The sequence below is a fragment of the Bombyx mandarina genome, chromosome A1, assembly GCF_030267445.1.
Source record: "Bombyx mandarina strain Sakado chromosome A1, ASM3026744v2".
NCBI lineage: Eukaryota > Metazoa > Arthropoda > Insecta > Lepidoptera > Bombycidae > Bombyx > Bombyx mandarina.
The window spans coordinates 14,988,679-15,005,519 of NC_143234.1; the positions used below are offsets into that span (position 1 = coordinate 14,988,679).

The following is a 16,841-nucleotide window of genomic DNA, read 5'->3' on the forward strand; positions in this document are numbered from 1 at the left end:
TTTTCGTCGTTGCCAATGATTTTTTATACAACAGATATGTTATCTTCATAGTAACTGACTCTTCAAATCTGATCGCGCCATATATATCTACATACCTACCGATATAGTGCACACACATGTTGAGAAGTAGCATTAATGAAAAGTACAAAAGATGGGATAAGCGCGTAAGTAAAAAAGATAGCTATAATTGGAACGATTGCACTTGTTATATTATTATTGCATTTGTTTAGACGCGACTAAAGACGAAACGTCCCAATTGGCCTGTTTTCGAGTCTTCACTTGACGTGCGCTTGAAACATATCTGCTTCTTTTGACATATAAAATATCATTGGTCGTTGCCAAACCAAAATAACTTCTTGAGATTTTAACTTTTCTCGGCCCTATCTACCGTATACAAAAAAAACTGTTATGTGTCTATAGCTTTAATATTTATCTACAGCTATCATTTGATATAGTTCTTAATAATTCACCTTCATATAAAATTTTATACGAAAATGTTTGTACACGTTAATTCAAAATAGAGTTTTTGCACATAGCAGATTTTGGTTTGACAGTGACATTCGATTTTTTATAAAGACAAATTGATATACAATTTTCATTGATTTTTGAGAGTTTTTGACGAAGGTTCTTTTTATAAAAACTATTATACTTGTACGGTTTAAAATTGCTTTTTTTACTGCCGAAGTTTCGAAAAGTTTACAATTTTCTTGGACGCAGATGACTTTTACCTATGCGTGAGTAGATTTTAAAGTAAAAATGTCTTTTTTTTAAACCAGTGTATCTTTGTCAGGAAGCTTAATGCTTCACTTTCCACTGAACTTCACAAAGAAGTCGTACCTTTCATAATCGATTTCAAAAATATCTCTCTCTCTCTCAATGTTTGATTATCTATTTATAATTCTGTAATTGTCTTAGCATTTAGTGTGAAATCAATGTATATGATACCTGTAATGTTCTGTGCTGATGTATAACATGTTGGTACCCAATAAATAATATAAAAATAAAATAAAATAAATAATATATATACAACTATCAAATGTCCGAGAAAATCTATTAGGGTACAGCTTAAAGAAATGAAACTTTACTAGTTTCACTCTATTTTCGAATTTACTATGCACAAGCGTAATCATAGACGCGTATTTCCCAAGTGATTCAGTTTTTAGGCTGATAAACTTTTAGCTATTAACTATTACTTAACTATTTTTCTTTCTTCTGTACTTAGTCCTGATCTTGTGGGTAGTTCAATGGTAAAGAGGATAGTATGGTGCCATCTTAGAATTCCACAGGTCACTCACTCCCCAGAGGACATAAAGACTTACACGATGAGATTCAAATAACTTCCGTAGATTCAGTCATAGATACATACGTGTGTTACGAGAACATAAATTGATAATTACACTAGTAAGTAATAGTAGTAGTAGTAGGTAGGAGTAGTAGTAGTAGTAGTAGGTAGGTAGGTACTAACCTACTGCTATTATTATTATGCAACTCAATGAAAATCAAGTGGCTTATTTTGGGATTGAAGTGATTTCGTTACACACTTAGGTATTTTTATCTACGAAGTTCTGTTTGCTATCGTAAATAGACACCATAGACACAGGCGACTGAGTTCCTTTCTGGATGGATCGCGTTTCTACGAAGGACTGTTCTTGCTATGGCTAGTGTTAGAAAATTCTCTCAGATTGAGCCCGTGAACTCGCCTACCCATCGGAGCGTAGCTGGAGAAATCAACAAAACTAGCGAATAGGTAGGTTAAAAAAAGATACCTATGCTTAATTGCCATTTAAAAAAACGTGTAATATACCAGTATAAATAAGAATGTTAAAATGGAGTAAATTCTTATATAATAATTTGTATCAGAGGTCCTTCTCCGGACTTGAGCTGGCTTAGCAGAGAACATGATTACTGTTTATGGAGAGTTTAGGTACCGATAGCAGAGTCAACTTTAATATTTTGACTTTTAATTAAAAAACGTATGATGACATATAATTTTAAATATGTTTCATCCCGTTGCACTGTGTTTTAATTGAAAGTAGGATTAGACATAGGTAAGCTTAGTACGCCCACACTAGTTATTATTGCCTCAATTTGTGTCGGTACAATAACATTTATAAATCTTTAATTGATTTTCGAATATAAAAAAATAATACATAAGATTAGTTTTAGAAATGTTGCATATATTATATTCCAACGTTTATCTAAAAGAAAATTATAACAGCTGTTGCGTTATTATCACGCAAGACATCTTAACATCAACCGAAGAATATTCACGATTAAAACCGGTCGGCCTACTATCGGCAAACCGCATCACAAAAAGGCTAGCCGTGGTAACGCAAATGGTAAAATAATAAATAACAAAAAGCTTCGTTGTGGGCGGGGCCCCGCGCGCTTATTACTGCCGCCCCGGTGCTCCACCCACACGTCATGTGTACTCATACCACATACTAGTGTGCCGCGGAATGTCTGCGAATAGCACAGGCTTACATGTTATCCAACATCCGAAGAAGAGATCTCGCTGTCATTTATAAACTACTACTAGCTGACCCGGCGAACTTTGTCCCACCTTAGAAGCAATAAATGAGCTGACTTCTGATTTTATTAAGGTCATTTTTTATATGGATAATTAATGCAAATTAAAAAAGCAAGTATTTTAATGATTCTTTTTTGGCCATGTATTTTATTTTATTTTCATTTTTTTTATTGCTTAGATGGGTGGACGAGCTCACAGCCCGCCTGGCGTTAAGTGGTTACTGAAGCCCATAGACATCTACAACGTAAATGCGCCACCCACCTTGAGATATCAGTTCTAAGGTCTCAGTATAGTTACAACGGCTGCCCCACCCTTCAAACCGAAACGCATTACTGCTTCACGGCAGAAATAGGCAGGGTGGTGGTACCTACCCGCGCGGACTCACAAGAGGTCTACCACCAGTAAGACTTGAGAGTTGTTATTATTATTATATTTTTATTTCTTGTTCTTCTTCAGTCCTTTCACTCGCAATGTTTCGAATTCTAGTTGCATTACGGCTTCGTCGGGAAAGATTTGATCGTGTTGGTCGCGGCATGACTTTCATAATGATTACATATCTCGGCACAATAAGCTAATAGAAACTCAAAACAAACACATCAACCAGCCAACTTCAAAATTCTACTATAATTAACCATATAAGAAGATTTACAAAGCAGCGGTTTACCCGAGTCCCTAATATAGCTGATGGCGATGACCTACGGAAAGTAGCTACGATCTTGTGGTTCATTGATACTTCAATCGTCTAAAGCTCTGGTAGGTCGCAGATGCTTCTGCTGCTTAATGGCAGTGAAACAGTAAAGACTACGTAGATTTTTGTATTCTTGTTCTCTTATCAGATTAACCGGTACATAAAACTATTTATATTTAATTAATAGTGTCGCAATTTATAAAGGTTAAAAAGCAAATATTACGTCACAAGTTGATTTGGCGGTTCAAACTTCGGTATGAAGACATCTTTGGAAAACGATAAAAATTATCTAATGATATTTGAGGCCGTGACTATACAGGAATTGTAGCTTGAAGGAGAATGAGTGAGAGATAGATGCTATAGAAAATTCTGAACTTATATAGCATGACGATTCTTAATTGAAAAATCAACGAAAATTTTCAGAATTTGCTCCGCGTTTAAAAACGTTTAGGCCTTAAAAGGAATTACACTAAGCACATACTATAAGAATATTACCCATAGACACAGCCCACTGAGTTTCTCGTCGGATCTTCTCAATGGGTCGCGTTTCCGATCCGATGGTAGATTATGCGAAGCACTGCTCTTGCTAGGGTCAGTGTTAACAACACCTCCGGTTTGAGCCCCGTGCGTTCCCCTACACGTCAAAGAGAAGCTGAAATAATCTCTCAAGGCTATCAGCATAGGTAGGGAAAAAAAACTTAAAAAGCATGACGATTCATAGTTGAAAAATGGAAACTTCAAAAACTGCTCCTCATTTAAAAACGTTTAGGACTTAAATGAAATTACGTTAAGCACATATTACTATATGAATATTAAAACCGGCGCTGTGAACGAACAAAGATAAATTATGAGTTTAGTCACGCGCCGGCCATTTTGTCGAGAGCGGCGGGAAAGGGCTCGCTGCGACGCTCGACTGGGCACAGGTGCGACACGTAACCGATATGAATACAAAACCAATGATAACGTAACATTTTATTTTATTAATTTCGCTCGCTCAACGATCTGCCTTTTTCTGCCGTGAAGCAGTAATGCGTTTCGGTTTGAAGGGCGGGGCAGCCGTTGTAACTATACTGAGACCTTAGAACTCATATCTCAAGATGGGTGGCGGCATTTACGTTGTAGATGATCTATGGGCTCCGATAACCACTCAACACCAGGTTGGCCGTGAGCTCGTCCACAAATCTATGCAATAAAAAAAAAATACATTATATATTACTGTCTATTCGACTAATCACTGAAAGGTTAGTGTGTGAGACTCCATCCAACAAAAGCTATAGCTTATTTTATAGTAGTCGTACAAAAAGGAGTCACCGTAATTTCTATCATATTAGACACGATATACGTTATATGAAACGATTAAAACTTTAATCACATTTATCAAGGCGGCCATTGGAAACTAGTTAACACCAGGTCAACCATTAATTAGATCGTCCACCGTTTTTTTTTGTTATTGCATAGATGGGTGGACGAGCTCACAGCCCACCTGGTGTTAAGTGGTTACCGTCGCCTATAGACATCTACAACGTAAATGTCGCTACCCACCTTGAGATATGAGGTCTCAGTTTTTACAGTACGACTACCTCACCCTTCAAACCAAAACGCATTACTGCTTCACGGCAGAGGCGGGGTGGTGGTACCCACCCATGCGGTCTCACAAAAGGTCCTACCATCAGTCAAAAACCATCACGTACTACTGCCTTAATGATAAGCTCATCTGTGCACTTATACCTACGCTAACTTGCTGATTGCTAAGTCTATCATTCGTAAAAACCTCTTAATCTAACCTCAGATTTATAGCCGATAGTAAAACTCTGAGTAATCATCGTCTGTGTTCAACAACGGTAGGTACTATAAAATTAACTGTAAAACTAAAATCATATTACGTGCCAATAACCTACAAACACCTGACTGAAAGACGAAAAGTGCTCATATTTTTTTTAAACATGGTCCAGTCCAAGGATTATCTAACATTGCATTACCAAGATAAATTACAGCACGTCATATATTGTAAAAAATTAAAAAATCTTTGCCGTGATAATAATTATAATAAACATCCCAATCCGCTAGAGTAGGCTTTTTCACTGGTGGTCCTACCAGCTTGTGAGTCCGCACGGGTAGATACCACCACCCTGCCTATTTCTGCCGTGAATCAGTAATGCGTTTCGGTTTGAAGGGTGGGTCAGCCGTTTTAACTATACTTGAGACCTTAGAACCTATAGCTCAAGGTGTGTGACGCATTTACATCGTAGATGTCTATGGGCTCCAGTAACCACTTAACTAACACTAGGTGGGCTGTGAGCTCGTCCACACATCTAAGCAATAAAAAAAAAGCATTTTAGTGTACAACGGGAAAACTGAGCGCTTCATTTACAGTTAAATTTACACTGAGAAAACATACTAAGCGATTTTTATGAAAGCATTCTTATACAATTAAATGATGGCATACAAACATTAGTCACACATTGAACAGCCAGCCAAAACACGCGCCGAAAGCTATTTATTCCGAAAGGCACGTTTCCATCAAGATATTATTTATATAGTGAAACAAAACGCCGTCGTATGAAGGGAAGACACAGGGGAATAATAGGGAATGGAATACATGTCACGCTGACGATATTTTAGCGATAAGGCAACACCGAGCGCGTTTTGTTTATAGTGCGGCGCCATCTTGAATTTCGTGCGGGAAAAGCCGGAGGTTTTATTTGGGAAAGTTATAAATATTAATAGATATTATCTATCTATCTATATATATAAAAATGAATTGCTGTTCGTTAGTCTCGCTAAAACTCGAGAACGGCTGGACCGATTTGGCTAATTTTGGTCTTGAATTGTTTGTGGAAGTCTAGAGAAGGTTTAAAAGGTAGATAAATATGAAAATGCTCGGAATGAAATAAAAGTAGCAATTTTCTTTTGTTTCCTTTTGTTTGTTTTATATTTATTTTATACAAAAGTTTAGGACTTTTATTTATCGATTGAGGCACTACGAAGTCTCCCGGATCAGCTAGTTCGTAATAAAAATTATTTTAATAATTTATCAAAGGTTTTTCTCGCATTTTACCTCAATAATTGGCCGCCAAGCTGTAATTTCAGCGATCAACAAAAGGCTTTATTTTCAATTTAATGATGTTTAATAATTTCGAAAATTTTATAATCTATTTGCTTAGTAATATTAAATTCACATACGAGAAGCCCCACGAAATAAAAAAAATCGCATCGCTTAATATGATAATGCGTACCATCCCGGATTTTGAGTGACAGAAAATAGAGATACCAACACGTCTATTATCTGATATAGATCTGCACCTTCATGTAACATTAATGTTCGTTACGTTGACAGATGGCTTCTGATACAACAAATTAGATTTGCTGTCAACGCGACGCAGAGAGCTTACGATTACGGAATCATTTGTAAAAGAAAATAATTTTGTTAATTTTTTTTGTTTTTTGTTGCAATTTATAAAAAAATTTCTGTGCGTTTTGATTGCTGGTTTGAAGTAAAAAGTTACGCTTTTAAATAAAGAACATATTATGCTTAATAGTGTTTCTTCTTCAGTGCAAACGAGACTTCGATTTCACCTTAAAACGAAAATATTAACTTTGACAATTTCCATTTTCGAAATAAACGACTAAAAATCAAATTAATAACTCGTTTTTAATTATTTATGTAATGTACCAAAATCGAAGTTCGGCACATTACTAGGAATACTATCTAGCTCAGTAAAGCTATTTTTTATTTAATACTAGCGACCCGCCCTCGCTTCGCTTCGGAAACATTAAATTTTATTATTAATAGCAGAGTCCCGCGATGTTACCCGCGGTTATTTTCCTTTTGCGGGAGACGCCGCGGGGCGAAGCTAGTCTAAAAAAAGTAGCCTAAGTTGCTCTTTAGATAATCAGCTATCTATCAGTGAAAGTCTCGTCAAAACCGGTCCAGCCGTACCAGAGATTAGCCGGAACAAACAGACAGACAAACAAACAAAAAATTTCGAAAATATAATTTGGTGTATGTACCGTATATATATTCACATGTACACAAACAGACACTCCAATTTTATTTATATGTATAGATAAACTACTATTTTAACAAATGTCTTTAAGAATAAATTCTACTGACCTTACTTAGTATCTATTAAACGATTTTGTTCGTGCGTTCTTTAAAAATTGACTAACCCATGAGAAAACGTTCCGTAAATAAGAATAAATATTTATTTGAACGTTTTTCATAAAACTTTGAAATCTCTTCATTCGAAAGTCAGTATTACTATATGATGACCGAGCCTTGCTCGGTTTTTTTTTATAACGCCATCTTGTTGTGTCTTTAAAGCGGTTAGTTGTCCTCAATTAAGAAAAATAGTATTATTATTCGCCAATAGATGTCGGGAAGAGTTGATTATTGAAAACAGGAATAAAACAACATTGTCTGAAAATAAATCGTAGCTAGATCGATTTATCGCCCCCGAAATCCTCTGTATATTAAATTTTATGAAAATCGTTGCAGTCCTTTCCGAGATTCAGATTATATATATATATTAATATACAAGAATTGCTCGTTTAAAAGTATAAGATAAGATATTGTGGCCAAATGATGAACTCAAAACAGCCAGTCAACCACTCTAAGCTCGTATATAAATCAAGTCACGCGCTAATAATACCTTACTCGATATGTCAAAAACGCGAATGCAAGCTACTACGAAATATAAGCCCCTTCATACTACGGATGTGTCGTGTGAGTGGGTGTTACAAAAACATTCAGAGCTTGTAGTGCGTTCGTGTCCCTTACCATGGAATTTACAAAAAATAAAAGATAATTCTTAAAGTTCCTAACAAAGAAATTAAATGAAGAATGAATTTTAATCTATATCGATATAAATGAATTGTTGTTCGTTAGTCTCGCTAAAACTCGAGAACGGCTTGACCGATTTAGCTAATTTTGGTCTTGAATTATTTTTGGAAGTCCAGAGAAGGTTAAAGGTAGATAAATATGAAAATGATAGGAATTAAATATAAATAACAATTTTGTTTTTCCTTTGATGTGTCCCCCCCTCCCCTCGGACGAATTCCTTTTGTTTGTTTTATTTTAGTTTATTTTATACAAAAGTTTAGGTCTTTTATTTATCGATTGAGGCACTACGAAGTCTGCCGGGTCGGCTAGTATGAAATAAAACTAGATAACGTTAACGAATTTTATCTATTGTTTAAATTGAACATCTAACAAAGCTATCCTCAAAGCAATTTTGCTACCGGAATTGTGAATACCGAACAAAATTAAATCACCGATTAGGTCCTAAATCCTCGTAATCTGTCCAGGTGCCCACGCCGCCAAATTAAAGAGCACCTCATCAGAAACGGCACTCTATTATTGAGCCATACATTTTTAAGTTCACGATAAGGCTATCACAGTCGGCAGGGTTACGTGGTAGGCTGGGCTGTTATCGTCAGTTTCTGCATGAACGCCCTCGTTACGGGCCCACCCCTCCCGGTCCCCGACCCCTCCACCCTCCCTCGAGACTATACCGCGACACTCACATCTTGATACTTGTCATTTATTTTTGAGTTGATCGCAGCTGTAAATTTAAAGTGCTAGTATGTTTTGTATACTATTATTTGACCAATATATAATAATTGAATATTGGTTAATTTAAAAAAAAAATTAAGTTTTCGTATGTGTTCTACAATTTCTGTCTGGTCTGTTAAAATACCATATTGGATTATAGATGGGAAACAAAGATCAAAACAGTGCATCTAAGTAAAACTTTCAATTAAAAATGAACCTTATTGCATTATGAGGCAATATCTTTAACATATTCCAAACAGGTACGTGTTGTATGGATGTGTACAACGAACCCTCCAAGTATGTTATACACTTTACGAGTACGAGCTATTCATTCTGATTTGGAAGGCAACATGAAAGTTATGCCAGTGCAATTGGGACGTCAACTTGATGAGGACGAACTGCGGCATCCACATTTCGATGCTTTTATATTTAATATTGTTACGCCGGTAAGAGTAACGCCATCTATCGCCGAATAGTCGAACGAATATCGAAGGATCTAGTAGAGTCCAGAATGCTCGAGAAGTACAACGCCATCTATTGACAGATAGCAGAAACTACTACTAGAGATGTATGGAATATTCTCAATAATTCTAAGGATGAGGTATCGGCTACAAAAACGTTGCAGGGATGGCACGCAGTCAGTCAGTAATCGGAACTACTCGAAGCGAAGCAGCGAACGGATCACCTGAAGCGAAGCGGAACAAGCGAATTGAGATGATACCGACATCTCGTTTTTACCATCGCACCGCCCGCCACCGGAGTAGAGTTCATCCATACTACCTGGAGCCACTACGTTCATCCACAGTGCGTTTCCAGAGATCTTTTTTGCAACGTACCATCCGGCTATGGAATGAGCTCCCCTCCACGGTGTTTCCCGAGCGCTATGACATGTCCTTCTTCAAACGAGGCTTGTGGAGAGTATTAAACGGTAGGCAGCGGCTTGGCTCTGCCCCTGGCATTGTTGACGTCCATGAGCGACGGTAACCACTCACCATCAAGTGGGCCGTATGCACGTCTGCCTATACGGCAATAAAAAAAAAAAATATGTTGAGAGTTTTAAAGTGTTGGTGAAGTGTTTAAGTGCTTTAAGTGTTGAATACAGTTTTAAGTTGTACTTTGGTGAAATTTTATTTATCCCTAACCCCAGCGCGTAACAATATCCACTTGTCGCTGAGCCGTTAGCTCGCATATCTAATATGAATAAAAATATCAATAAAGTTCGGTCGGAGTAGGAAGTGGAAGAGAACGCGACGCGGAGCGACCGTCCCGCCATGTCCCGCGGAGACTTACGGATTTATCAAAGCGGACACACCACAAAATATCTTATAGATAGATAGATAGGTAGATAAAATATATGATTTATAGAATATGCTGTATATATTTCACGGTTTTGTTTGCGTTTCTAAATTCGTTCTGTTTTCAAATGTTTTCAGTATTTGAGAACTATAATTGGGCAGATAATGTCGAAACTCATTATTCTTTCATTAAGGATCAAAGGCCGTAAGGTATGGTAGAGGGCTTAACAGTATTTTACTTCTGGCCAGATTAGTTCGATTGTCTTCACAGTGCGCCACTAGGTCTGCTTTGGACGACTTACTTTCCGCTTTCTTAACCCAATAATCAACTGGAGTTATTTCTTCTTCTTCGTCGCTTCCTCATTGCTGAGGGTCGTAACCACCTTAGTCTAGTTTTTGCACCAGCTTCCTCCAATGTTGCCTGCATTCGGACTGCTTAATTGCGCCCGGGACGCTGTGTTTGTGGCCTCCTTGACAATTTCCGTCCACCTGGTTGGCGATCTTCCTCGACTTCTGTTTCCTTCCACGTGACCTACAACTATTAATGTTTCCAAGTTGTCAAGATTTCATCGGGCCACATGTCCGAAGTACTTGAGGAAACGCTGCATACAGATTGGGTTATTTATAGGAACCATAAAATAGCATACCTCTAGAAGTCAGTTACAATAGAACGGTTGACCTCTCCAAACCATGTGTTGAACGCATTTCGGCTTCGCGAAAGCAGTGGACAGGATGTTGGTATACCAGTTCGAACATGCGATACATATTAGATCAACTACTAGTTAGCTAGTGATCTGAAGTTTAGCAGTCACTCTTTTAGTAACTGTGATATTTCGAACAAATTTCTAATCCTTGGCGTTTCTCAAAAAGTTTAGGTAACTTGAACTTCAATCAACATTTATCTATAATCGATACACGAACGTAAAACATTTATGTAATGAATGAATTATTTGACTGGAACTCAGTGATTATCTAATTAGAGCCACGTTGACTTGGAATCAATTGATGAATTAATAATTCATATAGCGAAGATTATCTTATCATTAAGTACCAGTATCCACAGACCACCGATATTACGATACCCATCTAAGCGTAGCTGAAATAGCCCCTTACGCTACCAGCGATCTGGTACGACAAAAAACCTGCGATAATATAAAGTGTTCATGGTCATGGATTATAATTTTTTTATAGAAGTTTAATTTTCATATTGGATCATTCGATCACCATTTAATTGTCTTACAAATTATCAACTGTCTACAAATAGTCAACTGTCAACAAAGGTATTTCTGTTTGCTTAGATTGACGTGGACGTGACTGAACAAGCTTACGATCCTCCTGGTATTAAGTGGTTATCGGAGTGCAACGAAACACCAACGAAAAAGTCGCCTCCCATTATTTTAAAACTACTAAACTACTACTATTTACTAAGTTAACTATTCAAGTTCCAATCTTTATTAATAAATCTTCTTCATCTACCTTCTATGTGGAATCGGCGCAGCAAGTTATCTTTTTCCATTCAAGCCTACCACATATCATCTCTTCACTCACCCTAATCTCGCATATCCCCACACCGTGCATCCAAGTCATTTTAGGACGCCCCCTCCTCACATTACCGTCTACTTTCATACCCAGGATCTATTCGACCACATGATCATCCTCTCTACTCTCTCTAATATCTGCCTGAATATATGATATTTATTGGGACGAAAACAGCAGTTACTGTTGATAAGCAAATGAACTCATATCAGAGCTAATATTAGTGGCTTCCAGAACATATAGAGCTCGCGTCGTGAACACTGTGGCATATATTCATGAGGTGGATTCGTGCATTGGCAATAGTTGTAGTAGTAGTAGTAAAGTAGTAAAGTTTATTGTAGTAGTAGTAAAGTTTATAATGATTGAGAAACAATTATACACGTAGGTATACACAATAAGGTTTTTTTTTATTGCCCTTGTATGCAAACGAGCATACGGCCCACCTGGTGAGTGGTTACCGTCGCCCATGGACTTCAGCAATGCCAGGGGCAGAGCCAAGCCGCTGCCTACCGCTTAATGCTCTCCACAAGCCTCGTTTGAAGAAGGACATGTCATAGCGCTCGGGAAACACCGTGGAGGGGAGCTCATTCCATAGCCGGATGGTACGTGGCAAAAAAGATCTCTGGAAACGCACTGTGGATGACCGCAGTGGCTCCAGGTAGTATGGATGAACTCTACTCCGGTGGCGGGCGGTGCGATGGTAAAATGGTGAATGAAAATTTTATAAAATTTCATTACCAAGCGCATACTTTAAGCTTTAAGGTATTTATCAAACTTTAAGGTTTTTATCAAAATTGTAGCGGATCTTGTCTTCAGTCAACAACAGTTGACTAAATCTTGCTAACGACATTTTCGAGATAAGCTTACATACAAGTATATATATACACATTTATATACAAGTTCCGAACAATAACATTTGGACCTTCAGTCTACCGAGCAATTTTACCCGCTCTGTGGATGATCTTCCATTTGTCCTTCCATTTCCTCTTGTTTTATTTTATTCATTTCAGCATGGAATAAAAGTCTCTTTTTTTTTAAATAAATCACGTGTGTAATTCAATATGAAATTTCGAAAAGGTCACATCTCTGAAAATGTAAAATGTTCAGGAAATGAAAAAACTGATTATTTTCTAAAGCGGTGTAAAATTTCAATTATTAACTTTTGAGATATATTTTAGTGTTAATTAGCAATTGAAAATTACTGGAATTATTATAAAATGGGTGTAGGTAAGCCTCAAAGCTACATGTATTTGACAAAATATGCGACATGTGCCCTTTTCGGAATTGCATATTCAATTGTTTCTTGATCGAAGAGATTGCTGATGGATAATAGAAACCTCAAACTAGACTACTAAAGCGATTTTAATATTTATTCACTTTTCCCCGCGATTAGCCATTCGCAAATAAATTATTACCTCAATAATTCAGGCAAGTTTTAATCGGAAGCTTCACGGTGCTCGGATAAGGACGCACAAACACCCTTAGCACGGCATCCGAGGAATAACTGAACATTCCTTCTCGCTTACACGTTGCAACTTCACAACGAGTACGAAGAAGACGCCAAAGTCTATTGCCAACTGGAGATCTCGCTTTAAGTAAAAGATTAAAATCCTCAAGTCGTATAAATTCGGCGGTTATCGGGATCCGTTTGTTTGCAGAATTAATTATTGTCGTGCTCACTTCGCGGTTCGTAACTTTACGGCAAGATATTTGGAGCCTCTCGGAAAGTTAAGCTTGCAAGCTACTCAAGATTTAGCTTCCAGTTGAATTGTCTTTATAGACTTTTGTTGCTTAACTTACTATTTGTACACATAAATGTAACAGAATTATACAGAAGTCTGTATTTTGTTAGCTTATTAGAAACAATTAATTTCGTTTAAATAAAGCATTAGCCACTCTTATTTAGTGCAACTCTTACATGATTGTTTTCTGAAATGCTATAGGGGTCGTCTTTTAGACCAACATTAAAAAAAGGCCAGAAGGTTTTTGGTAGAAGAGTACTTTTTTATCTGTATTACTTCAGAACTTTTTTTCTAGGTGAATTCTGATCTATTTATTTGAATGATTCTCATTTGATTCACACATGAATCACCTTTGATCTCATTCAAATTTGATCAAGATCTGAGAATTTTAATTTAATTTACTGGTGGTAGGATACTGGTGGTAGGACTTCTTGTGAGTCCGCGCGGGTGGGTACCACCACTACCACCGCCCTGCCTATTTCTGCCGTGAAGCAGTAATGCGTTTCGGTTTGAAGGGTGGGGCAGCCGTTGTAACTATACTGAGACCTTAGAACTTATATCTCAAGGTGGGTGGCGCATTTACGTTGTGGATGTCTATGGGCTCCAGTAACCACTTAACACCAGGTGGGCTGTGAGCTCGTCCGCCCATCTAAGCAATAAAAAAAAAATTAAAAAAATAATTTTCGATTACACTTTTTTGTTAAAATTATGTATTTTAATTAAGTAAGCCCTGAGTGGCTAAATGAATGACGTAGATTTCTACGTAACAAACTTTTTTAACCGTTTTAAAATACTGCTTTAATTTATTTATTCTATTAGTTCAATTGAAATTATGTTTAAGACATAATTTTGCCTTTATTATTTTTGTTTCATCATTTTTTCTTCAGTGTTTATTTATGAGTTATTTATAAGCTTTACTGTATTCGGGCATATGAATGAATCGGGTGACTGCGGAAGAATGCATTTTGAAATTAATAGTATGGCAACACCGTCATTTCTTAGAAAAATACTAGAGGAATGATGTTACAAATCCTGTAGCTAAAGTAATTGAAACAAAAATCTCTTTTTGCAGACGAGGAACCTCTTGAAGGACTCGAAGGTATACATTCTGACGAGACCGGTTCCGGAGACAACTCGAATGCTGGTTCGAGCGGTGCTGACGACGACGCAGCACGACTCAGACTGAAACGGAAACTGCAGAGAAACCGCACTAGCTTCACCAACGAGCAAATCGACAGTTTGGAGAGAGGTCAGTTTTTTATTCAACCCTGACCAATTATTAGTCAGTTATTAAATTTTAAACTGTTTAAAGTGTAATCTGTATTTATTAATAATCGCACGTTAAGGAGTATACTTGTTTGTATCCTTTCTAATGTCGTTTCATCGATTTTAACACAATTTTCACAAATTACAACGTTAGCAACGTTGTGATTTGTTCATTAAGTTCCTGTAAGCTCGCTTATTTTAAATCGATTTCACTCCCACTGTCGAATTTATTGATTATATTGTATGACGACTGTCCAAGCTTTCAAATCGAAATGAGTGACCGCTTCAGCAGAAATAGGGAGGATTGTACTACTAAATGCTGATTGGTGATCGCAGTCCTCCTCCTTGCATCGTGTTCCTCAGTGCTGAGGGTCGTGACCTTTCCGGAGCCTTTTTGTTCGGACTATGTTCCTCCATTCTTTCCTGTCCTCTGTGCAGTGGATAGCGACATTGATGCTTGCTGGAGTCCAATGTCGTCTTGATTTGTCGCAGTACACTTGTGTAGCACCCAATGAAGGTTTTGCCCATTCTCTGTTAAATGGTGAATCGCCTTTCACCATCACTCCGCCAAAGATGTAGTGTGCTATTCTAGACTGATACCACACACATATCTGAGAGCAATAATTAAGTACAGGTATAACACGGTATTTTACAACACGGTTCCACTCCAAAAAAAAGAAAAAAATACTAAAACCCTCTTATAACACGCTACTACAACAAAATAACGAGATTTTTGTTTTAAATTATTTAGAAAATTACATTATGCACTATGAATACACAATATTATTATATGGGAATAACCATAATATTACTGCTTATTTTTTATGTATAATAGGTAAAAAATGCATACAGAAATAGTTGAGATGTTTCATTCAGAAAAAATAGTATATTTTTGTACTGGCTTCTAGTTTCATATAGCACGGTTTCGGACAAGACGGGACTTTGTCGGAACGTATCTACCGTGGTATAGGAGGTTAACTGTATTGAATTTCTGTTCTCTAGACATCTCCAATACATATTTTATGTCTTTATTAATACGTATATAATTTATTTTCTATTTACAGAATTCGAAAGGACGCATTACCCGGACGTGTTCGCAAGAGAAAGACTCGCAGCAAAAATCGGGCTACCTGAGGCCAGAATACAGGTGAGCAGTTAAAAAGATTTCTGCTTCATATAATATTAATATTATACGTAAACAAATAATATGTGAATAATAACTAAAAAGGATTCCACAAATAGTTGCGCTTTTTATTAAAATAGCTACGGAGATTTATTCCCAAAATCGAAACCGCAACTATATTCACTTGTTGAAATTGAACAATGCATAAAAGAATCGATAAATCCATTAGAAAGTTAAATTGTCTATCAAAACTAAATATCGATTTGATATTAGGCATTTGTATTGTTGTTTTCCTTGGGCCACCCATTCAATAAAGGATTTTCATTTGTTTCTTCTTATTACTGCTGAATGTGAATTCTGAAGTCGTCGTGGCCTAAAGGATAAGACGTCCGGTGCATTCGTATGTAGCGATGCACCGGTGTTCGAATCCCGCAGGTAAGTACCAAATTTTTCTAATGAAATACGTACTTAAAAATTGTTCACGATTGACTTCCACGGTGAAGGAATAATATCGTGTAATAAAAATCAAACCCGCAAAATTATAATTTGCGTAATTACTGGTGGTAGGACCACTTGTGAGTCCGCACGGGTAGGTACCACCGCCTTACCTATTTCTGCCGTGATTTACAGACTTAATATCATGCGACTGTTCCGAGTGGCGTTGAAAACTATTAAGGCTTCGTCAAACAGAACGCGTAATTAGCGCGCGTCAGAGCGCAAAACTGACGCCGCGCTATGACGCCGAGATGTGTTGTACAACTACGGTATCATACCGTCACACCGAGCGCCAGCGCTATAAGCGCTATAGCGCTCTGTACCGTAGTAGTACAACACATCTCAACGTCATAGCGTAGCGCTCTGACGCGCGCTAATTACGCGTTCTGTTTGACGAAGCCTTAATAGTTTTCAACGCCACTCGGAACAGTCGCATGATATTAAGTCTGTAAATCACGGCAGAAATAGGTAAGGCGGTGGTACCTACCCGCACGGACTCACAAGAGGTCCTACCACCAGTAAATCTGGATATATCAAACTGGATAAGGCTTAAAGCGCGTCGCATGCTGTTAGTGGAAGGCGCGTAGCTGCCGCGCTTTGTGTTAACCTAAC

At 37.4% G+C, this 16,841-nt stretch overlaps 1 protein-coding gene across 5 annotated transcripts in view; it reads left to right on the forward strand.

The window, feature by feature from the left end:
* LOC114252787 (paired box protein Pax-6) overlaps positions 1–16,841 on the forward strand; it is a 70,346-nt gene that overhangs the window by 48,083 nt on the left and 5,422 nt on the right. For all 5 annotated transcript variants that reach the window (XM_089739520.1, XM_089739518.1, XM_089739521.1 and 2 more), the window contains exons 6-7: positions 14,418–14,594; positions 15,676–15,758. In XM_089739520.1, the coding sequence (XP_089595646.1) occupies positions 14,418–14,594; positions 15,676–15,758 (260 nt within the window). The remainder of the gene's footprint in view (positions 1–14,417; positions 14,595–15,675; positions 15,759–16,841) is intronic.